General features: G+C 36.5%; 2 protein-coding genes across 4 annotated transcripts; both read left to right on the forward strand.

Moving 5' to 3' along the window:
* The first annotated feature begins 1,705 nt into the window (after nucleotides 1-1,705).
* LOC104606951 (plant/protein) lies at nucleotides 1,706-20,448 on the forward strand. Of its 3 annotated transcripts, none has more exons than XM_010272399.3 (11): nucleotides 1,706-2,017; nucleotides 2,520-2,622; nucleotides 4,715-4,728; nucleotides 8,562-8,660; nucleotides 8,750-8,821; nucleotides 11,895-11,984; nucleotides 12,194-12,232; nucleotides 15,015-15,119; nucleotides 15,926-16,091; nucleotides 19,810-19,919; nucleotides 20,071-20,448. In XM_010272399.3, exons 1-11 carry the CDS (start codon nucleotides 1,790-1,792, stop codon nucleotides 20,152-20,154), a joined length of 1,110 nt encoding a protein of 369 aa, XP_010270701.1. In that variant the 5' UTR covers nucleotides 1,706-1,789; the 3' UTR covers nucleotides 20,155-20,448. The 3 variants fall into 3 exon arrangements, with proteins under 3 accessions (XP_010270701.1, XP_010270700.1, XP_088760554.1); XM_010272398.3 differs by having other exon boundaries at nucleotides 1,708-2,017; nucleotides 8,442-8,660; XM_088904428.1 differs by lacking the exons at nucleotides 8,562-8,660; nucleotides 8,750-8,821 and having other exon boundaries at nucleotides 1,708-2,017.
* Nucleotides 20,449-24,689: 4,241 nt separating this feature from the next.
* On the forward strand, nucleotides 24,690-25,484 carry ATA1 (TAPETUM 1; the record flags this gene model as incomplete). The annotated part of the gene is made up of 1 exon (XM_010272511.2): nucleotides 24,690-25,484. A coding segment is annotated over one exon (795 nt), but the record flags the coding sequence as incomplete, so codon positions are not given.
* Between the last annotated feature and the right edge of the window lie 2,105 nt (nucleotides 25,485-27,589).

Here is a 27,589-nt window from a genome sequence, read left to right on the forward strand (position 1 = left end):
TGGAATTCATGTTTTCATCATTACAACTAAAAGTCTATTTGGTAAAAAGATAATTTTATCAATGCAAAGCTAACTCAATTTTGCAATTTATATGAATGGTTTTATACTCTATATATTTGCATCCACACTTATTTACATCGTTTCCAAAAGCAGCCTAAGGAATTGATCCATACCCAACAATAATTTCTATTCTTAGTTCAGTTCTATTTTAATATTCAACAAATCATACTGTCACCTCCATATCTATGTGCACTTTTTTTTTTTTGTTTTTCCCCCTCTTGTATTCGATTTCCTTGAAACAAAATTAGCATGGATTTGATGCTATAACATGAGTACTAGTTCTAGGAAAAAAAAATAATAATAACTATGGCTTGAAAACGAATGGGCCTTGAAACCAGTTCTGGCTTTGTATGTGAAACATTTTTGTTTTACTTTTAGCAACAAATTTTATTAATCATTTTACAATTTATCATAAAATTTTATTATTTACCAACCCTCCTCCATCCATGGAAAACAAAGCTTCGTATGTGAAATTTAATTATTTATCATAATCTCTGGTCACATGGCTGTTGGGTAGGACAGATAAGAGTAGTGATAAGAGAGCTCACTAAACCAAATAACCCTTCCTAGGCCAAGGGCCGAGGCTGACACTCAAAATTCCCACCAGGGTCATCACTGTCAACATCCTGATAATGATGGGCCTGCCATCACCACGAGCCCACAGTGATAGTACCTTTTTAGCCTATAGAGCATCTTTTACCAATACTAGATAGTTACACACAAGCCTACAACCACAACAGGTTGAGGTTGAGGTTGAGTTGGTTCCCCGCTGGAAATCTGGAATCTTCTCTCATTCTACTACCAACATGTTGATTGTTGCCAGGTGGCAAGCCAAGCCGCAAACGAATTGGGCCATTGAACGCAGACATGTGCATCTTTATGTGCACACCGCGCATGTAAGAATTTTCCCACCACGCATATTATCCATGACTATGAGACCTCGACACTTCGACAGGTAGTAGGTGAACCGTGAAAAACCCCATTTTTTATCTCTCACCGAGTCACGAGCCACCACCGACCAGTGCATGAGAGAGAATGTAATGGGAGAGAGAGAGAACAGAATCACTTGATTCATCTGTGGGGCCCAATGTTGTTTAATACCCTTAGATTAAACACCATATGATCCAATGGTCACCAATGAAATTGAATACCAATTGATCCAACGGTCGTTGATTCCCTTTTGTCTTATTTTTGTGAAGGGTATTTACACAACGGTGATTCCATAAGTTAGACTGTTAGTGGGGGTACACTATCACGGTATCACAGCGGCATGGAGCAACCAAATAACAAACGGATAACAAGAAACTGACAGGAAAGGCGAGAGGGAGCTGATGGTCACGGGTCGCACTGTTTTACCCATTAATATTATTACTTTAAATCCGCAAACAAACAAACACCTCTACTCACGCTCGTTGAAAATCAGAACCCCCCAATCATCCCACTCCTTGTCATTTCTACATGTTTCAGATCGGGTCGGGCCCCTAATGCCAAAACTCGTATCTTTACACACATCGAGGAGCCCATTATTCAGATTTTGAAGTGGGTGAGTTGGAGTTCGGGTCAGAAAAAAAGGGTTTGCGGGTCACAAGTAGGGACATAGCTGTAGGTAACTCAATTTTGTTTTGTCTTTTTGCCTGACTAGAAAAGCGTGGAACGGTGGAAGAAGCAACGAATAGGTGTGTAGTGACTAGTGAGAAAGGTGGTTCCGCTTCTGCATTCGGTATTCACCATGATGACTTCGTCGTCGTCGTCGTCGTTTTCTTCTTCTTCTCTGCTACAGTACTTGTTTCTATTCTGGGCATTTGCTTTCTTTGGAGTTGTGAAAGGAGCTTCTCCGGCGGTGCCCGTCGGCAACATTTCTCATGTGGAAGACGCTCAGTATTTTCATATGTACTACGGCCAGACCTTCAAAGTCATCAAAAATGCCATCGACGGCAAGAGCTATCTCCTTATTCAGGTACCCAAAACCATCTCTCCCTCTCTCTGTCTCTCTCTTTCTGGGATCTCTTTGTCTCTGTGCTTAAGCTAAAATGAACCATGGGAATTTCACTGGCTTATCATGCACCCATGAATGGTTCTGATTCAAGGGTGTGAAGTAAGCACCCCTGCGAATGTTTAGGTTTGGACCAATGAATTGGTCTTTTGTGCTGCAAGCCTTATGGCAGCAGTGTAATTTGATGTACGTACGAGTACCTAATCATGCAGTTGTTTGGTTATTAGTGTTTGTTGTATTCTTTTTGGACGGTGGAAAACCCAAAGTTTCTACAAATCAAATGGTTAGGATCACTCTACCGTCAAGTAACGGAGGAAGAAGAACCGTTCGTCAATTTTGATGCCGAGGGAACCCCTGTTTGCTTGTTACCTCTCCTGCTCTTAAGCGTTTTCTGGGAAATGTTTGGGAGCAGGGAGTAATGAGATCCAACTTGTTTTAATTTCTGTTTTTTTCTTTTTTGGTGAAGAACAATTCGAGAATGGCGACGAGGACAAAATACTGCACAGGGAGAATAAAATCGTTTGTGGTCCCACTATCGAACTATTCCATTAACGTTGAGCATTTTCCAGGTATATCTCTGAATCCAAACAGTATAAATGTTTTTTGTTCATTTATTTTAGTCGGTGGCATGTGGCGAGCGGCGTGCGCAGTGCGCTACATTTCTGGCCCACTGACCCATAACGCACTTTGGGATGCCCACCGCAAGAAAACAGCATTATTGAAGATTCCAAGACCCTAATTAGTCATTCTGGGGGCCCAGGTTATCTATCATGAAAACAATCAACTCCAAACCCATTTTAAGGAAGAAGTAATATATATTTTTTTTATATCTTTTGAAGGGTTACACAACGGGGTAACCCATCGCCAACCCATAACCCCCCCGCTAACCCAGGTCTGGTGCAGGCGGGATAGTGAAGTAATCACAATATTTAGATTAGCTGAATGAGGAATGAGGAATTCGGATTAGCTGAATGCGATGGCTGTCCAGCAGACTGTGGAACTAACGATAATATTCTATGCCAGTACTCTAAGAGGTGTAGTTCAATGTACTTTATTATTAGTATGGAAAATTATCATTGGTTTCACAGTCCACTGAACAGCCATTGCATTCAGCTAATCCTTTCCCATATTTGGAAGGGCTGAGCTGAACATTTATTTGAGCTGGTTCAACTGTTCTGAAGCATTCTGGATAAGCTATTAAAGCGGCTGAAGCAGATAGAGAAAAGGCCTATCTCGGATCTTTTAATTTTTCACCAAGTATAGATTAAAGGCTGTCCCCGTAAGCTCCACCTGAGAAAGCCAGAAACTGTTGCGCTTTCAAATCCCAAATGCAATGGGAGGCTGAGCTAAGCTGAACATTTAGCTAAGCCGGTGTAAGCTGATTGCTTTGGTAAGGCAGTGGTGAATAGTCTGACTCCAAAAGTCAAGAGGAGAGTGGTGATCGTGAAGTCAGTGGAAAAGTGAGAGAGAGAGGAAAAAGGAAGAAGAGAGAGAATTTGGATCTCCTGGGTGGGTGTTTAATAAATATGACCTTCATGGATGGGCATGGACTATATAGTGTTTTGCATCTCTATTTTTAAGAATCTTTTCATATTTTTTTTCCTTACCTATTTTGCCCTTATATTTAATTAATGCACATGCCCTTAATAGTTATTTTGGAAAATTTTATTTAAATTAATACAAATAACTTTATTTGAGTGGTAATTGGCTTGAACCATTTTGGTTTGACTTGGGTCTATGCTGGGTCAGCTGGGCCTATGTACTTATATAAATCCACCGTCCAACAAGCTGATTCAACTGCTTTGAAGCAGTCTAGATAAGCTATCCAATGAATCTGAAGTAGATAGCCAAAAAATGATTGACTGACAATCGATTTAGACTCTCCAGATAGGGGTGCAACTTGGGTGGGTTCAGGTTGGGTGTGGTTGAAGGTCAACCTAGGTCCAACCCGAGGTTAGGCCCAAGATTATCAACCCAAGGTTAACTTGAGTAAATCCACCACAATTTGGGTTGGGCCGGGCTCAGTTGGCTTGGACAGATTTGAAAGAATTTGTGAATAAATTTTTATATGGTCATTTGCCATGATATATATATATATATATATATATATATATATATATATATATATATATATATATAATGGGCCTGTCCGTACTTTTCCGAAAAAAACATGGTTTGGTATAAATATAATAAGTATACATGTATCTGTTCGAGAAGGCTTGGGGTGGGTTAGGCCGGGCCAATGTTGGGCTTGGGCTACCTGAGGCCTCAACACAAGCCCAACAAGGCCCAGGCCCAGCCTGCATCTCGATTCTCGAAAATGCAGGCCCAACCCATGCAAAAGCTCGGGTTGGGTTGGGTCGGGCACGAGTTAGGTCCACCCAAGCTGCACCCCCTATCTCCGGTTTTTTCACCAGGACTGTTTGTGTAGGCCTAGGCCGAAGGGCAGTTAAAAGCCCTTAAAACGAGGCCTACCCGGCTTGCTGACATTGGTCCCTAGTTCCATGACTTCCATCTTTTGAACTGCAGCAATCCACGAGTTCCCTTCCCTCAACAGGACCAAGCCAACATATATATCGCATGCATTTCTCTTTTATTGCACCTTGACTTCTTGATCATTATGTGTTTATTTATTTGTTTGTTTATTTTGTTTGTTTTCAGTGTCCTTCTTTGAGGTGAGAATTTCTGGCTTCTTGAAGTGGTAATGCTTATTCATTTTTAACTTTTACAAGTAATGCTACTAGCAATGATGGCCATGATCTCTGGATATGTTTTTCTATTGGTTACTTGGCTATTTAGGATATGGATTTCAGAGAAAACAGTAATATTAATTTTCTAGGTTCCATGTAAGTGTTTAAAACGGACGCTCATTTTGTGGGCTGTGCCTTGCCCGGCTTGTTTCTATGTTTTGATGAATTATTCTTCTTGAATTTGATATTGAATATGCTATTTACTATGTTGTAGATTGTAACTATGATACTCAGGGTCTAAACAGTTTAGCCTATAGGACTTGAACTTGAACATATAAGACCGCTACCTTTTTGTCAACAACAAGATATTATTCTACCTGATTCAACTGCTAGACTTTTTGAAATATTTTAATTCTTTCAGAACTTATGTTTTCATATTCTTGTATAATAAATTTTATTTTTTTCCAACAGTAACACTTTTCTTTGTTTAGGTCTGCACTGCCTTAATAGTTGCCCCTTAGGCTTTGGGATCCCCTTGCACTGATCGATTAGGATGATCAGAAACCACCATTCAATGTGTCTCGGTTGAAGATTAATAGGGAAAAAATCAATTTAAATTCTTGTACAAATGGTGTTTAGAGTAAATAATTTTGCAGTTACCAAATTTTCTATTTGAACTTTTTGAAGGCACTTAAAATTATCCATGGATCAGGCATCTGATCATGTTGATTTTTGATATAGGCCCTTTCATAAGTTGAACCCGCATTATGATTGGTTTTCATGATTGAACATTTGGCATGTGGTATGTTATGAGGGCCCAGACTGTAATTAGTGGTTCTCTGTTTCTAGACCTGAGATAATCTTTTTCCGCTTGTAACCTATGTGATCATAGTGTCTCTATGGACAAGGAAGATAGGCTAGCTTTGGTTAAACCTGGGATATTCCAACACCCTAGCATGGGGTCTTGTACTTGGATGGAATCCTAGCTTGATCCTTCCTAACCCATCCCATGATGTCCTGAAAGGGTGTTAGGCCTGAGCTTAAGTATGATATAAATGCAACTTCAATTTCTAGGTCTGGGCACCCTAAGAGGAAATCATAGAGATTAGAGTCCTTACAGGAGAGAGACTAAAGTCCTGCCCACCCTAAGAGGAAATCATAGAGATCAAATTCCTTTATTCATAAGACTACATCATCCTGTTATAGCTTGAAAGCTCCTCTCAAGGTCTCAATCACCAATCCACTCCACTCTAAAGAGTAGATTAGCTTTAATCCTTTTAGGAGGGTAGACACTTTTCCTCTTAAAGAGTTACCTTCCCAACTGATCTTGAAGACCTCAATAGAATACTGCCTTAATGATTTCTAAAGACACCTCCCTCCTCGAGGTACCAGAGTAGACTAGGGAACAATCATCAAGGTTAATCTTAACCATTAAGTTCTTTGGTGCTACCCAATTTTAAAGGGTGTGCTTTCTTTTTGTGTATGCCCAACTACCACTTGCTATCCCCATAGTATGGAGCCCCATAGAAACCCTTTTGATTTCATCACATGTAGAAATCCAACGAGCCACTTACACCATTTTGACGTGAGAGATGATATCAATCAAAACCTCCTTGTTGTTAAATATTCCTGAGTTCTAGTTGTCTATATTATCTTAAGCCAATGAAGTTTCGTTGGAAGTTCTGTTAATTTCAAAAAGAAAAAAAGAAGTTTGTTGGAAGTTAATGTTTTGTAGAATGCTTTAGCAGAATACAATTGAATCTAGATAATGCTTAAATAATTCTAGGAAGATAACTGAAGGGTTTATGCTAGAACTAGTGTTAATTGAGCAACTTATCAAACAAACTAGAGTGAATTGAGCTTTGGTCATTGTGAAAGATTCAGTACAAATAAAATTTAATGTAAGGATAATCTAGAATTCTTTTGGGGTGAGATTGTAATTAAGGGGAGTTTGATGTAAAGATAATCTATTGTAGATAACAATTGATAGTTTACTAGACTCTATTTGTATCTTTGTATATCTTTGTTTATAAGTTTTAATAAAATTTTGTTTGTTACTAATAAAAAAAGTACAAATACATTTAAAGCCTAGGGATAGCTTTGTACATTTGACGGGGGAATCCACCTGCAAGCAAACCAAGAGAGAAACCATTTCCAAATATATGCAACAAAAGGGCAAGAGATTTCAAGGGAGGGCCCTTGGCTCCTATAGGAAGCCCCTCATCATCCTCTCCAATTTTCTACCCACACCTTTGGAAATCTTGAGTACAAACAAAAAGTGTATAGGAAGATTAGCTAGGGTAGACCTAATCAGGGTAATCCTACCACCTAATGAAAGGTAACCCTTCTTCTAAGGGGCAAGCCTTTAAGCAAATATTTCTGTCACCAAATTCCAAAAGCTAAGGTTCTTTAGATTATCTCCCAAAGGTAAACCTAAATATTTCATGGGTCACTAAGAAACAAGGCAACCCAAAATATTTGAGCGATATGTTACCTCCCCCCCACCAAGTTAATCCCATTATGCTTTATTGAAATTCACCTTGAGGTTTTACATTTGTTCAAAAAGTTGCATGACTAATTCAAATTCCTTACCCATTTCAGATCACCTCCTTCATAAAATAAAAGCATACCATCTGCAAACCGCAAGTGGGTACTTGGCACACCATCTCTATTTATTCTCGAACCTCTCACTAAGTTTCTTGAGTCAGTCCTAAGAATTAATCTTTTGAGGGCATCTACTATGAATGTAAAAAGAAAGAGAGAGAATGGTCTCCTTGTCTATTTCCTCATATGACAAGGAAAAATCCACCACTTTTCCATTCACTAACACAAAATAATGACAAGTTCTAAGACAACCCATAATCCACTTAAACCATCTCTCTCCAAAACCATAGTTTCTCATCAATTCTAGCATGAATGACCAATCCACAAAGTCAGGCTTTTTCCAAATCTAATTTGCAAATTAAGCCTTTTTTTCCTATTCTTTTCATCTTCTCCATACATTCGCCAACAATCAGGATTTGGTCTTCACAAAATCCCCTTGATTAGGTGAAATGATAAAAGGAAGAACTTGCCTAGTTCTCAGAGAAAACACCTTATCTATTATTTAGTGTAAGCTATTCACCAAGCTAATAGGTCTAAACTTTTTTGGATGGACAACACCATTATTTTTAGGAATCAATGCAGTGCAAGTTGAATTCAATACTAAATCTCGTAATTGTAAATCCATATGGCCCTAGGGTTTTGGACTTGTCCATAGAAAAGACTGCTTCCTTAATTTCCTCTAAGGGACTCCTGAAGATTGCTTTACAGTGATCCACAAAAACCATAGCTATCTCTCTTGGATGAGTGATATCCTCACCTTCTATCTCCAATTTGGACACAAAATTCTTCTTTCTCCTATCAATGGTCATAGCATGAATATACTATGTGTTTCTATCACCCTCTTTAATCCATATAATTCTCGATTTTTGTCTCCAACTAACCTCTTATGCAAAATGTCCTCTAATTGCTTTTTCAGCAACCACCTTAGTTCTCTATCTCCTTTTGGGAGTTGGGGCCTTATTGTTTCTTTTGACTTGTAAAAAAGCTACTATTAAATTGATTACTCAAAAATGTAGATTGTGAAAGTTCCCTATTTTTTTATGTTGTTTATCTCAAAGCCAATTTATTTATTTATTTATTTCTACTTAAAGCAGCTTCTGGGTCTACTGGGGACCTTGAAGGGAATTACATCAGATTCTGTTGCTTCTCAATGTTTATTGAAATCATACACTGAAGGACAAATTGAGATTTTAAACAAAAGTGATTCCCAACAGCTTACACAATTCTCAGCATACTTTGTTAGTAGCATTGATCGACAACAAGGTTGCAATTCTGCCACATTTCTAGCAACTGAAGAGGATACTCCTCTTCAGGTAAATTTCTGACATAGAATGATGTATAGGTATTGTCATGTATATATGCATGAAATTCATTACCGACTTATTTTATTTATTTTTCTCAGAGGGCAGAATGGATCAAGTATTTGGGAGTCTTTGCAAATTCAGAAGCTCGAGCAAATCAAGTCTATGATGCAGTACGTTTGAATGTTATGATGAAGAATTTTCTTTGCATCACCTAATGAAATGTAATTAATGGTCTTAACTTTAGACGGTAATGAATAATGAATTTGTCTTAATCTTTAAATAGTGATAATTAGTGACTGTATAAAAGGACAATGTGGAGTTGATTTCATAATCTCCAACTCTGGTGACAGAATAATTTCATCCTAAGTCTCCACTACAACCAGCTAGAGACCTTACGAACTGAGCCAGTTTCCACTGTCTTAGAATGACCTAACAGTATGGGCATTATCCAGTTTTAGTGTAGGAGTCTTAACCATATAGAATGGTCATCAAATTTATTCTCCCAAAGAAGAGTAATCAGTTATTTAAGATGTTCTTGATGACCATATTGTGTTCTCTAGAAGTGGTTACCAGAAGTATCTTAATATGTGGAGAGGAAAATGTTTATCAGATTGCAAGTGGATTACTGATGGTGGCTTACAAAGTTTCTATGTATTAAACTAGCTCTATAAGAGCAGTACAATTCTCTAAATTTGCAAGGGATGAGGTTCCTCAAGTTGATAAGAGATCACAGGGATCAGTTGCAAGCTTTCAGAGCATGTAAGATATGCAATAAGAAGCAAAATGATAACTCACTATCCTTAATTTATGGCGTGACAATGAAACAAGACGGACCTGGACCTTCAATGGAGCCTTGTTTAGGGAGTCATTGGATGCATTGGATAAACCATTACTGGTTTCTCTTTTGTTTACATTTTTGTATATATATGGTGGCATTTTAAAGATTTATCTTTAATTGTCTTCATGTTTATGATGATGTAGCCCTGCACAAAAGTAAAGAAAAGAAAAATTAAATGTAAATCTTTCTTGTGCACAAGAGCAGCAATTGTTTGGTCGCTTTGGTAGGAAAAGAATGCAAGAATCTTCAAGGAGCAGATGTAGAAGCTTTTGTACAGCTTATTTCAGTGAGTGTAGCTAATTGGATTAAATCCTTGGAAGCATTCAAGACTTTTAGAGTTGATTAAAGAAGTAAATCTGACTTCTAAATTTGATAAGAAACTTTATCAAAGAAGTAAAAAAGTGAGAAAGGAAGAAAACAGCAGAATAGAAGAAGGGGATGGAGAAGAAGAAGAGGGTTCGATAATCACCTCTCTCCCCTTACTAATCCTTTTTATTAATCTTCACTAGTGTGGTTAATTACAAATCAGCCCTTAAGTGGGGCGTCCAGCTAAGCATAAACTTAAAATTACTTGGAAGAAGTTAACAGGCCCATTAGCATACAAAATAAATAACCTACTACTGAAACATAAAATAGACACTAGGGCCCATTCGGCCCAGTCTCTCAACAATTAAATCATTGAAGGCTGGAGTCATGTTCCCAAGACACCACCAGCAGAGTCTCATTGCACTGGGAATATAAACCTCTTCCTCAAAACCACATAAAGCTAAACTTTGATGGATGCAGTTTATGAAATCAAGGAAATCAGGTGTTTGAGGAGTTTTCATAAATCATTAAGGCCAAATGCTTTTTATTGGATCCTGTTGGAAGGTTTATGTTTAGCATCCATTTTGAACTATACTAATATAATAGTAGAGTGTGAAGGAATAGAGGCCCTTGTTATTGGTGACATTCATTTTAGGAAACTCAGCATTTTTCTCTTGGTTGAACAGCTAATTCAGCTGGATTCACAAATCCGTTCACTCTCTAACAGACTCACTGCAAGGGAAGGTTTCTTGAGTAGAATTTTACTAGGATGCAAGTATGTAATCCATTAGGATAAAGGTCTTTTTGTTCCATTGGATCAACTCACACAATGTGTGTGTACATGTGTGTGTGTGTGTGTGTGCTTATATTTTTGAGTAAAAAACGTGGTTAATGATATTTGAGTCAACTTTTCTGTATATAATGCTTATGGAGACTGTTTCTTGTAAACCCTAAAGTGACTCTAGGTATCCTTTGAGTGATTCTGATTTTTTTCTCTTCTTCTTCTTCTTCTTCCTCTTTTCTCTCTCTCTCTCTCTCTCTCTCTCTCTCTCTTTCTTTCTCTATTTTCTTTGTTATTCTACAAGCACATATTATAACCATCAGCATCCAATAAATTCTTCACAAAAAGTGATCTTTCGACATCTAAAAAAGGGCAGCCCAGTGTACGAGGCTCATGTGAATGCCGGGTCTGGGTGTAGACAGATATACACAGCCTTATCCTGTACATACAGAGAGGCTGTTTCCAAGACTTGAACCCTGGTCGCCCAGGTCGCAATGGAGCAACCCAACCATTGTACCAAGGTCCACCCTTGATCATTCAACATCTATAAGGACTAACTAAAATTGATCCAAGTATGTTTCCTGACAAGTTTACATGAAAGCCCAAAGTTTTCCTATTTCAGAATGTTTTTCCTTTTATGCCAAACCATCTTTGCATGACATTATATTAGTTTTTCTATTACAAGTTTCCATCATCTTTCATCGTACCAAAATTTATACTGAAACTCCACCAAAAACTGGGGTTTTTGGAATTGTCATTACAAAGAGATTCTGTTCTTTTGTTGAGAAGTTACTCATGGTGCATTCAAATTAAACTTCCAACAAAAACCATCATTACAATAATCATTAAAAGGTTTCTTTAAATATATTACATCCTTAAGCTTAGATTTTCTGACCCTTTTTAACCCTTTTACCTTCAGTCCTAAACTTTTTCTAGTTCATTGCTACTCTTTGAGGCTAATCCTTTTGTCATTCCAATCCTATGTCAATTTGGTATGAGAGTAGTCAGTCCTACATCAGACTAACTTTCACTTCCTTTTGTTTTTCTCTTGTTTCTATAATGGCACATCTTGATGCTCTTCATGACGTCATGCATTAAAATGTTGTTTTCTATTAATAATTCGATTCTGTTACTGATCAAAATAGAAAAAGAAAAAGGAAGTCAAGAATGAAAGTAGAATTAGCTGAAAAAATTGGACTCAAAATACTTACGTGGTTTCTAATCACATATAATCTTTCTTCCAAGATTGAAATATCTGTAGCCATTTCTGCTGAAAAATAACCAAGTTTTTAACTTTGACATTTTAGTGCCTTTGCAGGTGAAAGAAAACTATATGTGCTTAGCTAAAGCTGCAGCAAGGAATACATCCTCGTTCAAACCTGTAGTAGCTTGGTTGGAATATAATGAGGTCTTTATACCCAAAAAACATACAAAACTACCATATTTCATTTGATTTGGTTATCTTGCTAAATCAGAAGAACCGTTTGGTATTGCATATTGGGCCAGTTGCATTAGAATTAAAGAAATAGTTTATAGTGGTTACAGATTATGCACATTATATATTTACCACCCTTGGATATAATTAATTTTTTACACACCTTTCATTCAAATTTGCAGGGCATTTGGTCTTTCACTAAAGAAGGATACAAGATGAAGGTATGGATTTTATTTCTCAAATTATTGCAAGGTTACCTCAGATGACAGCATGATATATAACATTTAGGTGCACGAAGGTTACTAATGGTGGATTTATGGACTAATTTACTTCCATGTGCTTGTGCAACACATGGAAGATTTTAGTATCGTGGTACTTAAACCCCCATTGGAGATGCATGCGTAAGGGTTGTTTAGCAAAATCAATGTGTTTGATTAATCCTTTTGGATGACTAGTTTCTTATAGTCATGTAACAATTTGACCCTTAAAACTTATAATCTCACATGTTGTAGTTCTGATGGAAGTTTATAAGACAGAGTATCATTAATTTACCAGTCTATTTATGAGATGCGGAGCTTTTTTATTTCTTTTTGTATTTATGTATTTTTAGATAGTGGGGGTATTTAGGCCATTTTATTATCTTAGATATGGGGCCTGGCTTAGTCATTTGTCTTCTCTGTTGATATTTGTGTTTAAAATTTTGAGTGCATTGGTTAATTAGTTTAGGATTATCAAGTTTTGTGATGACTGTCAGTTTTGTAATTTCTGTTTTCTTTAATTCTAGTAGGATTTGGCCATCTGTATGGTGTAATTTCTGTTTTCTATTTTATCCTAAGTTCAAGAACGTGGTGGATGATAATTGAATTGATATTGGAGTGATATTTTCTGACTATTATGCTTACGGTGAGTGATTACCATAGACCTTAGAATAATTTTAGGCGCATGTTCAATGTTTCTGGGTTTCTTTCTCTATCTGCTCTCTAGATCTGTAAAGGCCATTAAATCCATCAAAAGCCCATAAATTATTCATTGAAGGAGTTTATTTCACTTCCCTATAGAACTAAAATTGATCTGAATGATCTGAATATGCTGTTCTTTAGCTTACATAGAATTGACTATTCCTTATGGTGTGTGATTTACGTAAACTCTAGAGTGAGTCTAGATGCCTATTTAGTTATTGTGGGTTTCCTCTCTCACTTTTATTTCTCTATCTTCTCTCTAGATCTTCAAACAGATATATCTATAAACAGACCACAAAATGTTAATAAAGAGGATTTTCTTTTGCATTCCTAAAGGATTGAACTGATCCTGGTACCTTTTTTTCAGTTTACATCAAAGCTCTAAAGGTTTTCATCTAAACCATTTTCATCAATTTGATCCAATTCATCTTTGATTTATCTCATATTTGGACACCTGATATAACTTCCTATTACCTTTTATCATACCAAATTTTGTTTTAGACTCTATCTAAAGCTTTAATTTTCTGAACTTTGTCCTTTTTTCTTTTAAGGGAAATTTTTAGTCCTTCTGTAGAAAGCTAGCCTAGAATGGCTTATATTAAATCAGCCTGTACACATCATCCTAAAAATCTCTACATTTTCCTTAGAAAATTTCCACCTCAAAATATTTAAAATTTCCTATATTCTTACAGTCCAATTGGCCATAGACATTCTATAGTTTCAGTGATTTGGCCAAGAACCTTTCTAACTCCTATGCCTTTCTCATAGTCTTAAATTGTACCAAACCCTTCTTAGCCCATTATTACCCTCTTGGGACATTAATTGCTGTTTTCCTACGTGGTCCTACATCAGTTGATGTTGTTGGTGTAATCAGTCCTACAACAACTTGGTACTAGAGTTGTTAGTCCTACACTAGTGCCTCAAACTTGGCTTTCATTTATTTAGATGTTCTCATACAGAAAGGGTCATCTATCAGTGGTTTTGGTTGGCCATGTTTATTGAGAATCATTTCCATGCCTTTCCGATTACATGGGAATTTTTAGATCTGGTTTAATTCTGCCTGAAGGAAATAATTCTACATGCAATATTTCTCTTTTCTTTATCTCAAAAAAAAAAAACAAAAACAAAAAGAATGCCATCTTACGTGCAATCCTCTTTTCATATTTACTTCCTCCAATCTTGTCCCCAGCAATCATTTCTTTGACTCGTTTTCTTGTTGTTAAATGTTAAACAACTAATGTTGAAAAAGAAAAGCAGGATGGAGATAGGTTTACATGAAAACAGGATGAAAGACTTCTGTGTATTCTGTAAATCTTAAATTATGAAGATTCAGTCGGGCAGGATTTCATTCCTCCAATAAGTCAATGTTACAGACCAACTAGTAGAAAGGGAATGCTGGACACCAAAATGTCCTTAAATGAGGTCTAAATTGATGGTGAAATGAATTCCAACAAAGAAGTATTCTGTCTGTCTGTAAACTAAAGTTGGAAGATCTAAAACCAAAGCTTAATGAAATTGAACAATCCAAAAAAGTTAATTTATGACAAAATGTTGAAACATTTGGATTTTAATATTTGGTTAAAACATAAAGATGCTCAAAATAGTAATTCCTGAATTTATAGTGCTATGGGATTAGCCAACCCCAAAATTTGAAGGGAAAAAATGAACAAGTTAAAGAATAAAAAAATTCTTAAACTTGATTCCAGAAAAAGGATGAAACATTTACATTAATGCTGAATTTAAAGTTAAATGTGAACAAAATGGATCTATCCTCAATTTATTGTCCAATGCGACAAAATCAACCCAAAACCTGAAGATAATGAAGAAATGTACTGCTTGATGAATCGGGTTAAGAATTGCCAAAGCTTCTCTATGTTTCCTACTTAAAATTTATTGTCCTTGCGATCCCAAGTTTGATACCTCAGTGAGACAGCCAAAAAAGTTAAGTTCCCATACATGTAATACTTTATGGCAGTGCTCGAAGACATTTTTAGCTTGTTACTGCTTGTTTTGTTATCTTACATTTATTATATACTGTATGCAGTACGTAGAAGATGCAGGTGGGGAGAATGTGGATGACTCTATCAACAAAGCTACTTACGACATCTCTATTCCTGATGATTTGGAGGCATTCCATGCCATTTTATGTGTAAGGATCACTCTCAATAGATAACAAAGTTCCCTAATTGATATCATTATTATCATTATCTAAGCCTTCAAACTATATTGGGCCGGCTGCATGAGTCCTGTTTTTCCATTCTGTTCTATTTGGTGCCATATCCCTTGTTAAACTATGAGTGCTTAAATCATTTCTCACTAAAAGATCCCCTATTGATATGTCCTTAGTTTGTTGAAGAAAATTTACACGTCATCTTTGCATTTTGAATGGTCTAAATATTTGAAATGGAAATTAAATTGGTCCATCCAACCCCATATAGTTAGGATAAGGCTTGGATGATGATGAAATCCAATTGGTCTAAGAATGATGATGATATGAAACTTTGTAACTAGCCCACTGCCATTTTAATGCCTCGTTAGTAGTTATTTGAAGTTTGAATAGTTACAAAATGTATGTTGTTCAAATATCATTGCTTGAAAAGGTGATAAAGAATGTTTCAGCCTTAGTAATTCCTCTTGCAGTATTCCCTCTATACCTTCTTTTGTTGACACATAGGGATATTGACTGGTTATCTACACAAGGGGATGCATGTCAAGAGTGGTGGTTATAGTGTCAGCAAGGGTACTCCAATAATCTTCTTGCCAAACTTATGCCAAGTTGAGGAGGGGATTGAAGTGGTTCCTCAAAGACAAGTTGTGAGGATCTCAGTTTCCCTCTAGTAGGCCCAATTTTATTTATGGTAGGATGTCCCAGTCATAGAGACATAAGGCATACCTAGAAAATTAAATTTCAATGAGCTTCTAATAAAAATTCCTTGGACGTTTTCTCTCTTTCAGACAGTGGATGTAGTCATTGATGAAACTTTTACTTCTGATGTGACTGGATACAACCTCTCGACATTTCTCCAAAACATCAATGTAGAAGATCACTCTTGTTTTGCTTTTCTTGCTAATCAAAGTGTCTGGAGATATGACAAACGAGTCCAAAATTCTACCACCATTGGTAAGATGTTCTTCACTCACTTCTTTAATATCATTCCCCCTAAGTTCCTAACTCATGAATATTGATTCAACTTCTTCATGAAAGTTCAAATTCCTACTAAAGAAATTAATGATGCATTAAATGATTTATTTCACTTAAAATTCTCTATTGCTTTCTTTATGTTTGTTCAAATGCTTTTCTTGACTGATTGTCTATGGTGATTCTACAATCAGCATATTACTGTCAAAATGATAGATTATTATATTTCCAGACACAGACCAGACCAGCCAAGGTGGTTTCTATACCATTTTAAATCAACATTGAATTGGTTCAACAACCAGTTGGTGTCAAAGTGCTCTTTAAGAGCGTTCCTGATTTGTTGATTTGTATCCTAGTGCTACTTTCTTTATATTACTTTGTATCTGCTTGTATGCTTTATCACTGTTAGGATAACATAATCCTACAAGCTTCTGATTTTATTCTTATCTTGTTTTTGGAAAATAGAGCATATAGATATATATACTCCGGACAACCTTTATATCTCTTGCTGTTATTGGCAACTATGGAGATTGGAAGACTTATGGTTCTCTTTTTTTCTTTGAAGGCATCTTACGGTTCTCTTGTAGCTTCCAAAAGAAGAGATCAAACATAAAGGATGTAATTGAATGAATATTCTCACCCCTAAATAATAACTTTTCTTAAGAGGGAAAATTGAAATGTACAGTAAAGTGTAATGTTACAATGGTCCTATTGTATTAGAATATCATAAATGAAATAAAACAAGAAAATAGTGGCCATTTACAATACTTGTCTACACTCCCCTCAATCTGATGTGGTTATAGCATCAGTTCATTTACAAGAAACTCATTGATGGCTTTGAGTTGTGGCTTTGGTGAATATGTTGTCAAGTTGAAGATCTGAAGGTAGTGAATGATCTAGTGCACTATAAAGAGATCAGGATGATATGCAGCAGAGACAAACTGACTCACAACTTGCACAGCATAGGCAATGCCAGGGTGCGTTATTGTAAGATAGATAAGGTTACCAATAAGGCGTCTATACAAGGTGGGATTTTGTAGGAGCTCTCCATTTCTGCAATGTTTCAAATTTAATTCCTTATGGGTATCAACTTGCTTGGAGTCTATAAGATGGGCAAGCTTAATTAGATCCAAGGAGTATCTTCTTTGATTCACAAAGTGTCCATGGGATAAGTAAACCTTCAACCCAAAAAGGCATGCCAAAGATGCTAGCTCCTTCATCTTAAAGGTGCTTTGAAGGTGTAACTAAAGTTGCTGTAAATCTTCTATGTTATCACCACTTCACCAGTTATGTAATCAACATAGACTAGAAAGAGGGTAAGGCCCTTATGATGAAAGAAGGTGAACAAAGATGAATAACACTCATCCAACTGCACAAGAACATGACAGAAGTGCTCAAACCAAGCACATGGAACTTTCTAAGGCCGTATAGAGATTTATTAGGATGGTACACGATAGATTTATCTGTATACCCAAGGGGAGGCTTCATTTAGATAGTCTCTTTTAAATGGCCATGAAGAAAAGCTTTGTAAACCAGTTTTGAAAGATACCAAAGGAAGATCATAACTGTCCCTGTACAATTTCTCTTTCCACTGCACCTAAATATTGAATGTCTTATCCCGTAAAAGGTCCTACAAAATTCTGAAAAATATGCTGAGTCCTAAAAAATACCTCTAATTGAATGGAAAATTGAGATCTTGTTTTCTAACTGTTCAGTTGCTTGCCTCTCCCAAGGATAGTTCTTGTTATTGTCACAAGAATATGAAGAAGCTTGTATCTACAAAGGTTTTAACATTCCCTTGCAGAAAATAGCTTTCAAAAGTAGAAGATTGATATAAAGGCGTAGTCAAATGAATATCCCCAATCCTAAAGTATAATTTTTATCAAGATGGAAAATGATATTCACAATTACAGAAATGCCCTTGGGGCAATTCATGTGTGTTACAACGGTCCTATTTCATTACAATATGATAAAGGAAACAAAACAAGAAAATAAAGCCATTTACAGATCCCTCTGCCTACAGGTATCTAGGGTGGAGGGGCAAGTGTGGGTGAATATTATATGCTTATATGACCACCACGAATCTCCCAACTAAAAGTTATGCATACCCATACAAAATTTGCTCCCCCCATCATGTATATCAATGAATTCTATATAGATATGATTATATTTTAATGAGGATTGGTAGGAACCCGTTCCAAGGTGCATTACCCTGAACTTACTGCTGCTATGCCACTGCCCATGGAATGATGAGTCTGTCTCCTAGTGTATCTTTTCATGAGTTACACCATATTTGTGGTGGTGCTGAAGTCTGGTTATGCATACTTGGTTACTTCCTAGAAATCCTCTTTTATAATATTTCTATAAATATAATACATATACAAATAAAAAAGCCGAAATTTTAGGATATACTATTATCTAGTACTTGTATTTATTTGTAATTTTACTAACCCTTATTGGCTTACAAGAATAGGTTTGAAGTTGCCTCACCTGGAAAAGGAACCTAGTTAGTTACCTAGAAGGTTCAATTTGCTTCCTTCTCTACCCGTGGAGGATTTTAGATGAATATGCTTTTATAGTGATTGTCATTGACAATCACTCACGTATGTCAATCTGATTGTCATTGACTAATCAGATATTCTATGGTTTATGTAGGTTTAACGATGTAATAGTGATATCTGTGTGGTTTTCTAGATTAAAATCTTACATGTAGCAGACTAGCTTCTGCCTGCAGAATCCAAATGTTTTGCTCTCCATGCTTTGTAGAGACAAATTTCAGTCCAGCAAGGCATTCACTCTTTTCATGTGACTATAGATCCACCTTTCTAATCATTCTTCTTAGATTTAGAAAATAAAAATGTAAGTCTTCAATTGCTAGTTTTGACTAGGATCAAATACACAGCTTGCCAGCTGGTGGGTATTTAGTAAATCATTTGGAGTGACTAAGGTAATTATTCTAAAAGGAAACCATAACTGATCTGTTAGAAATTTGTATATGGTTATTAACTTGGGAAAAGCTAATAATGGATGCTGGTGTATACATAGGATTGCTGATATCAAAACATGATTGATTGAATGGATGGGTATCTAAAGAATGGTTTGTAAGCTTCAAAAATTATTTGTCCCGTCTCTAGCATGCAGGAAAAGGCAATCAAAATATAAACAAGGGGGATTTGCCTTCCATCACTCAAAACCGAAGCCAACTCCAAACTGCTACTGCGAGGCCTTCAATTCTTTCCACCTCTTCTGCACCGAGCTAAGGAGGCTCTTCCTTCGTGCTTGGGCTCAAGGATGGTTGGGAGAGCTTGGACCTGCCCCTTTTATAGATGAAGGTGATAGAGTTGTTCCATAACTGACTCTATCACCATAAATACTTGAACATGTAGCCTTGCTCTCACATTACAAGTGGGTGCCAATCTGTTTTTGAAATCAAAGTAAATTAAATTTAATAATTATTTAAGACCAAAAAATATAACATGGTTTAGAAGGGCTACATCATCTCCTTAAGTAGCTTAGATATGATGAATCATCTGAATAACTAACTTTTTTTATTAAATGTCATCATTGTACCACTTATAGATGGTTGTCATGCTTCATCAGCTTTTGTCATCATCATTACTGCAGCTTGTCTAGATAATGTCTTCCACATCTTTAATACTTTTATTGACTGAATTTACTGTTAATTTCATCTTATGTGAAGACTGGTTTGATGGAGCCATTTCCCAGCCTCAGTTGGTTCTAGCAGATTTTATTGAAGCCCTCTTCCCTACGGGCAACTACACGACAACATTCTTGAGAAATCTTGCAAAGGTGGGTTGCCCTCCCTTCTGATGAATGACTAAAATAAAAAGAAAAAGAGAAAGGTCACTTATCATGTGCAATGGTGAAGTTCAATCTAACTGACTAGAATAGTTCACCTTTTTCCTCCTATTGTGCTTAAAGTTGTCATGAATGTGTGTAGGCTGAAGGTGTTGTAAGCATTGGTCCTGAGATGTGTGACAGAGATATCACCACGGCTATGGAACCCGCCATGATAGGTTGCTAATGAAACCAACAATTATCAAGGGTTTGTTATTAGCTATTTGCATTTTTTCTTATAATCTCTCAATGCAGTTCTATTAACCATTTTTTTGCCCTTTTCTTATGTTTATTCTTTAATGTGACTCATAATTGAGGTAAGGTACTTCATATGCTTAGTGGATCTGTTACAATATATACATGTTAAGAACTTGTGGAGCCATTCACCGGTACTGTAGCCTAACTAATTTATTTTAGCATGTAAAGTTGAACCAAGCTTTTCAAATAGTAATGGTTATCTATATTATGATACTCGGTAAAACTTGGCAGTTAAACATTTTTAAAGGATTATCTTTCTTTATTCTTTTCATTATTACATTGTTTTTTTGTCTAAAATATTTCTTTGTAGGCTGCTTTATATGAAAACGTATTTATCTTTGAATTGGAATTTCTTTTAGTTAGTGGAATCATCAAAATATATTAGATCTACAACATAGGATTGTATAACCATGTGCAAACGCTGATAGTTTCTTTAGAAGCAGAAGATCACTACCCTGTAAAAACCTGACCTGGGCTGGACCAGCCCGGCTGGACCCATGATTATTTAGAGTCAGTCAAGTATAAAAAATAAAGTTCACTGCCATATATAAGATGTATCCTTGTGCCCATAAACAAATCATACAATTCCCTTGTTCGTGGAGTTCAATTTCAAGGAATTGCATAGAGAGAAAAGATAGCATTATCATGAAATATATTTAAGAGAAAAGCTTCAAATTTTGGGTTAAATATCTCCCCATAATTAACCCATTTAGGGGGTTGGTTGAAGTGGTAAACCCACATTGTCTGGACCTTATCGAGTTAGGGTCAGATAAACGTTAATTGGGTTTTGGGTCGGTTTGGGTTGAAATGTGCCATACCAAACTGACCCGTTAACATAGCAGCATTGAAACATTTTGTAGAGATCAATTGAATATGGCATGCTATATGAAGATTGGGTCGGGTTCGGGCTGATCCAAATCCACCCCATTGATCTAAACAAAAACATGATTGGTTTTGTTTTTATTTTCAAAAACAAAATCAACCATATCGTCGAACAACCCCTTAATTGTTAATGTAATTCTGCTGCCCTCGGGTGGACATAGATGGGATCTTACGATTAGGGGTGAGAAAAAAAATCCAAAAAACCGAATCAACCAAAAAAACGAACCAAAACTGGACCAAAAAATTGGTTAACCGAATCGATCGGTTCGGTTTCAGTTCGGTATTTTAAAAAAAGCAAAGGTACTGGTTCGGTTTTAGTTAATTAATATAGAAAACTAGCAGTTAACCGAACCAACCGATATACATATATTTCTATATATTTTATATATATTTATGTATATTATATATTATATTTTTGTATATTATAAATTAATAAATATGCAATATATATAAATATATATTTATAATTTTTATTATATATTTATATATATTTTTGTAATATATATTGCAAAAATTAAAAAACCAAAAAACCAATGAATTGAACCGATCAACCAATTAACTGATTGGCTTTGGTTTAATTTTGGTTACCAATTTTCCAAAAACTAGTAGTACTGATTTGGTTACAAAAAAAGGCCCATGGTTCAGTTAACCAAATCGTGAGCATCCCTACATGTAATTAGCTATTAGCTAGTGTCACTCATCACATTACCATTCAGATTGAGTTTATTACCAGAATCTAATTAGGTCTACAAGCAACATTACCCAATCCGAAGAATTTTAACTACATCAGGCTCTGGTAGGTTTCAGGCCCATTGAAAATTTAACAAACTCTCAACCCAACCCAATCTAAGTTTGCACCCCCTAGATCCAATAGCATCAAACCTCTCGTCTGAGGAAGGTACCAAACCACTGCCAAAATAACTGTTAGATGCTTTTCAGATTCGAAGTTGTTATGGAACACAAATATTGTGCAAGGCATGAATGAAGCTTATATAAATTCAAACGGCTGCTTATTCATATAATATCAACATTAAGGGTTCAACATATGCGAGAAGTTATTGAGACCTGATTGAAATGGAGCAGAATGGTCATATGCACAAGAGTAAGAGGTTAGTTTAGCTTATCACATCAAAGGACAAGCTTCATTCGTTTATGAATTTTTGGTTTCTTGAGGAGTGGAGGGTTTGGGGGGCTTGGGCAGGTTTTCCAACCTTCTAACAGCTGAAGTGGCTGAATTGAATGATTATTGTGTTGTAGCAAATAACTTATTCATGAGGTTACAAATTCGTTAATGGCTGAAGAAAGTTGGGTTGACCATATTTCATCGAATATTTTATTATTTAATTATTACATCCACTAGAAACCAAAGCAATAAGTCATTCAGTTTAATCATTTTAGCTGTTATCAAATGGCCCTTCGCTTTTGATTAGAAGATTTTAAAATGGAGGGTGTCCAAATTCATTTGTTAGAGAATTCAGGGCTTTCACCTAACAGTTTAAGCTCTTAGGTTGAATTTCTTGACTTAGCACCCGAACTTGTTTAACCAAATGATCTGGCGTTTTATCCTCATTGCCCCATCATAATTAATTAAATTTCAGGTGTGGTTGATCCTATATTTGTCCACACCTCAAGCCTGATGGGCTTTCACATGAGGGGACATATTATAAATAAAACTGTATTGAGGAACCTCCCTTAACAGTTAACAGTTTATTTTATGTTAATCGTTTAATGACACCAGTATCATGTCCAAGGTTTTTAAAATCGAAATAGATAATAAATCGGTCAGGGGTCCAGTCTGACCGTTCGAATCAAACGGATGACCCGTTCTGATAAAAAAAATTAAAAAAAATTACAAGAAAAATACAAAAAAAAATGAAAACCATACAAACTGTTGAACGGTTCGAACACCCGGGCCAGCGGTTTGCTGACCAAATCAATGGTTTTGGGGAAATAACAGTTCTGGGGTAAAACAGAACCGATCACCTGACCGGTTCCCAATTTTTGGTCTGACCATCCGGTCCGGTTTTTAAAACCATAAATCATGTCCAAGGTATTCATTCCCCCCAAGCAGAAACTAAATACATCGCCAAATAATAAATTTGATTTTGCTAGTTTGAAAAGAGAGGGCTCCTTTTGAAGGTAGATATTAAGGCCACGTCATCCATATCATCGGTACTCACTTTGTCTTTGTTACAGGTATTCGGTACTCACTTTGGCTCATGTTAAATGTTTTTTCATACTGATCGACCACACTATGATGTGGGATCATTTTATTGGTCTGCAGGAGGAAACACTCACTAGACGTATGAGCTTAAGTAAACTCCGTTATCCACCGTAAAAAGAGCATTCCCTCCTTTCGGTAAGGTTCCAAAGATAAGGGAATGCTCCTTTTGATGGTGAATATTAAAGCCACGTCACCGGAAGTTTTTTCCATTATCACGAGAAGTTTAAGATCCTCTGAAACATGTTTAACATGGCTTCCTTGTTGGTACTCTGAAAAATTGTTGGAAGAAAAGGGACTTAGATCATGATTGGGAGAAATCCATTTCTCCCTCTTCAACTCCTCATCACCTTTGTATTCCTCTCTCCTTCATGTTCTCTCTTACACGGCTACAGCTTCAATGATAATCAAGGTTCAAAATATCGGGTTATATTGGTACTTTTTTTTTAGTTTTTTTTTTTCAAAACGGGCTGGTTTAAGATTCCTCCACCCCCTGCGATCAGAACCACGATACACCACACTCTCTGTAGGGACGTATCGGGAAGCTCCCGAAATGATATATATTGGCCAATACGTGTTGATACTTTAAACCTTGATGATAATGCCTCTTGTATCTCTGCTCTCTGCATTTTTTAACCTCAAATTGTTTGGTATTGAGTGCCTGTTTGGGAGATGGGCCCTAAATGAACAGTTTATAAACTACATCGGGTGAAAAATCTAGAAAGCCCAAGCCAATGTCAATCAATCATTTGAAGGGCTGTCTGCTTCAACCTCCTTGAATAGCTTATCTAAAGCATTTCTCGAACATAACTGAAGCAGCTTAGCTGAATCTTTGGCTTAGCCCTCCTAAACAGGCCCTGAATTATGAAATTTACCCTAAAAATAATATAAATATGACACTAAACAAAATAAAATGACAAAATAGGATTCATGTAGCCGACCTTATATACTTAGGAAAAGGCTTACATGGTGATGATATATACTAATGTGGTCATTTATATATGCTTATCAAAAGACCTATTAAGTTCATGTGATGTAGAGGAATGGCATAACCAATCAAATCCCTCCACCGGTCTCTCAGGATTAGTTGTACCAAAATGTGCTTATTATAGTGAAATGGCAACTTGGTAAGGTCTTTTAGGCTCATCTTCATCATCATCACCACCAAAGCCTTAACCCAACCATATGGGGTCAGCTACATGAATCTTGTTCTAACATTCCATTTCATTCTTTTAGCCTAAATCTCCTCGCTTGGTTTAACAAACTGCTTCTAATGCTGTGTTCTCATGACTTCAATTTTAATTTCGAAAAAAAAATAAAAAAAATAAACAGTAGTAATATAATTGGCATTTAAATCCTATAGGTTGAAGGGCAAGGTTGCGATTGTAACCGGTGGCTCAAGGGGAATCGGCGCCGCGACGGCCAAACTATTTGCCCAATCCGGTGCCCATGTTATAATTGCTGATATCTTAGATGAACTGGGCATGGGGGTTGCCGACTCAATAGGAGGCCAATACATACACTGTGATGTCACGTCGGAATCCGACGTCGAATCGGCCGTCCAGCTTGCCGTGGCCTGGAAAGGCCGACTAGACATCATGGTCAACAATGCCGGCATCACAGGCGCGGATGGGAGCATTGTGAAGCTTGACATGGACAAACTGAAGGAAGTAGTGTCAGTGAACATCAACGGCATGGTACACGGCATCAAGCACGCAGCACGGGCCATGATCAAGGCCAGACGGGGATGCATTATCTGCATTTCTAGCTCGGCAGCTCTCATGGGCGGACTGGCTTCCCATGGCTACAGCTTGTCAAAGGAAGCAATTCTTGGGTTAGCCAGAAGCACTGCCTGTGAACTGGGGGCATATGGGATACGTGTGAACTGCATCTCGCCGCATGGGGTGCCGTCGGAGATGCTGGTAGATGGATTCCGGAGGGTGCTTGGGAAGGTGGATATTGGGGCGGAGGAAGTAGGGAAGGTGATCGGTGAGAGGGGGAGTCTACTACTTGGGAGGAGTGGGAGCACTGAAGACATTGCACAGGCCGCACTGTTTCTGGCAAGTGATGATGCTGGATATATAACTGGTCATAATCTTGTTGTGGATGGAGGTTTCACATCTGGTTATAGCTTCATGAGCTTCTTATACAACTAAATTACACTGTTTTGCCTTGTGATAGAACCCATGTTCTATGCTCTTTTCTGTTTCTTAATTTTCTCTCCTTTTATTTGGGTAGGTAGGTTGACATGACTGGACATGGGCCTGAAGGTCCATAATACTAAAAACAGAATGATAGCATCGATTTTGGCCATCTGATTCTGATATATAGCAAGTGTAATATCAAGAAAAAGGTTGAGTGTGTTAAACTTAAAGCACATCTTTCTACCTATAATCTTTCTTTGCTTAAAAATGCCAAGAGAGATGTAGGAGCTTTTATTCATATTTCTGTCACAGAGTGGACCAAGCTGTCTTTCAGAGACAATTCATATAACACGCCAAGTTAGAAGCTTGTTCCAGGGTTTGCTCAAGAAGAAAACTATCTTTCAAGCCACTTTTATAACACGGGCTATGGATACTTCAGAAAAGAATAAATTGTCATACCAGCTTGGATCAAGTCCAGCAATTAATAAATGCCTGGGCCTTGATATTATTTCAGTAATTCACCAATAGAGTTAGTCATTTATAATGAATTTGAGTAAATCTAAGCTTAAATTAAGCGGACCTCATTTCCTGAATCTTCAAAACAAGCAAAGGGTGATTTTGAGGTGGCTAATTCTCTCTTCATTCCCCTTCCTTTGCCCTCTTCATCCTTTTTTCTTCTTCTTCAACTTATGGGTAATCTACGACCCTTGTAGAATCATCCAAACTGTCCCATGAATTTCTACATTAATTTAAAATAAGTTTCTCATAAAAGGAGACTTCCATGAGTCGTCTTGATGAAGATTGGTGATGGTTCAAGAAAACAAACAAACAAAAAAAAAGGAATAAAAGAAAGCAGCATATATAAGGGCAAAAATGTAATTTGAGCTATTGCTTATATTAACTTCATTCCATTCATTCTTATTAACTCCTATATTTGAGGTATTAACCTCGACCTCCTCTCAATAAATATTATATTTACTATATTAAATTCTCTCTCATTAATTCCCTCTCATTAAATATTATATTTACTGTTTATTAATTTTTACTTCATTCAATTCCCTCTCATTAAGGTGTTAACTCCCATTCTCCTTTAGATTCATTAATTGAAGTGTTTTTGTTTGTCACCAATAAACTTTACTAATTAAATCTATACCCATTAATTTTAACAATACAAACCTATGTGTTCAAACCCAATATGAAAACTAAATTGTCCTTCTGTCTAAGTGGTAGGTATGTAATTAAACTATCTAGGTCAAATGGATCAACCAATGGTCTCATACTTGAATAATAAAGGTCTAAAAATAATAAAGACCATTTTGTTGTATAGCAGTCTTTCAAAAGCTCAAAAGATATTCTAAAAGGACTTGCCGAATAGACCCTAAATCTTTATACATAATTACCCCAAGGGAATCAAATCTATTATGATGAGAATGGAGTTTTTAGTTCTTTACAAAAATCTTAAGACTTTTTAAAATCTATTTAGTGATCCTTTGTAGTGTTTCTTTTATATTTATTGAGTACACTAATAAAAGAAGAAAAAATGACTTAATTAGGTTTGGATCAAATTAGCCTTAATTGGGTTTCAGGTCATGTTTGGATTCAACCAAACCCATGCCTACCCAACCCTTCAATAGTGATGATCATGAGTCGGGTTAGGTTTTTACAAGCTGTTAATAGCCTTGTGGCCTACCTAGGCCTAATAAAACATGTTCGAGTTTGGTTCCGGGCCAAGATTCTAGGCTGGCCCATATGAATATACAGGATTTATATTTTAAAATAAATAAAGTTTTAGCTTAACTATATATATGTGTGTGTGTGTGTGTGTGGATATATATTTGGTAAAATACTATGCCATGTATGAAAGATACCATACAATTACCACAAACAATTAAGATACTATACAAATAAATAAGACATTATACACATATTATAGTATATATTATAAATATACATACATCTTCTAGGATGGGTTGGGTTTGTTGGATGTAGGGCTTACTTGGCCTGAGCCCAACGTGCAATATGTGCAGGCTTGATACGAATCCGATCTAGACCAAGCTTGAGAGAAATTTGACTTCCTTGGCCCAAGAATTTGCAAGCCAAGAAGGTCGGGCTGATTA

The sequence above is a fragment of the Nelumbo nucifera genome, chromosome 4 (assembly GCF_055504915.1).
Source record: "Nelumbo nucifera cultivar China Antique chromosome 4, China Antique-T2T, whole genome shotgun sequence".
NCBI classification, from domain to species: Eukaryota; Viridiplantae; Streptophyta; class Magnoliopsida; order Proteales; family Nelumbonaceae; genus Nelumbo; species Nelumbo nucifera.

Excerpts from the sequence above, each read along its gene's own strand:
- LOC104606951 (XM_010272398.3), top strand. The coding sequence starts at position 1,790 with ATGATGACTTCGTCGTCGTCGTCGTCGTTTTCTTCTTCTTCTCTGCTA. Across the intron at positions 8,661-8,749 it reads AAGAGGATACTCCTCTTCAG|AGGGCAGAATGGATCAAGTA; the intron begins GTAAATTTCTGA and ends TATTTTTCTCAG. Across the intron at positions 12,233-15,014 it reads AAGAAGGATACAAGATGAAG|TACGTAGAAGATGCAGGTGG; the intron begins GTATGGATTTTA and ends TACTGTATGCAG.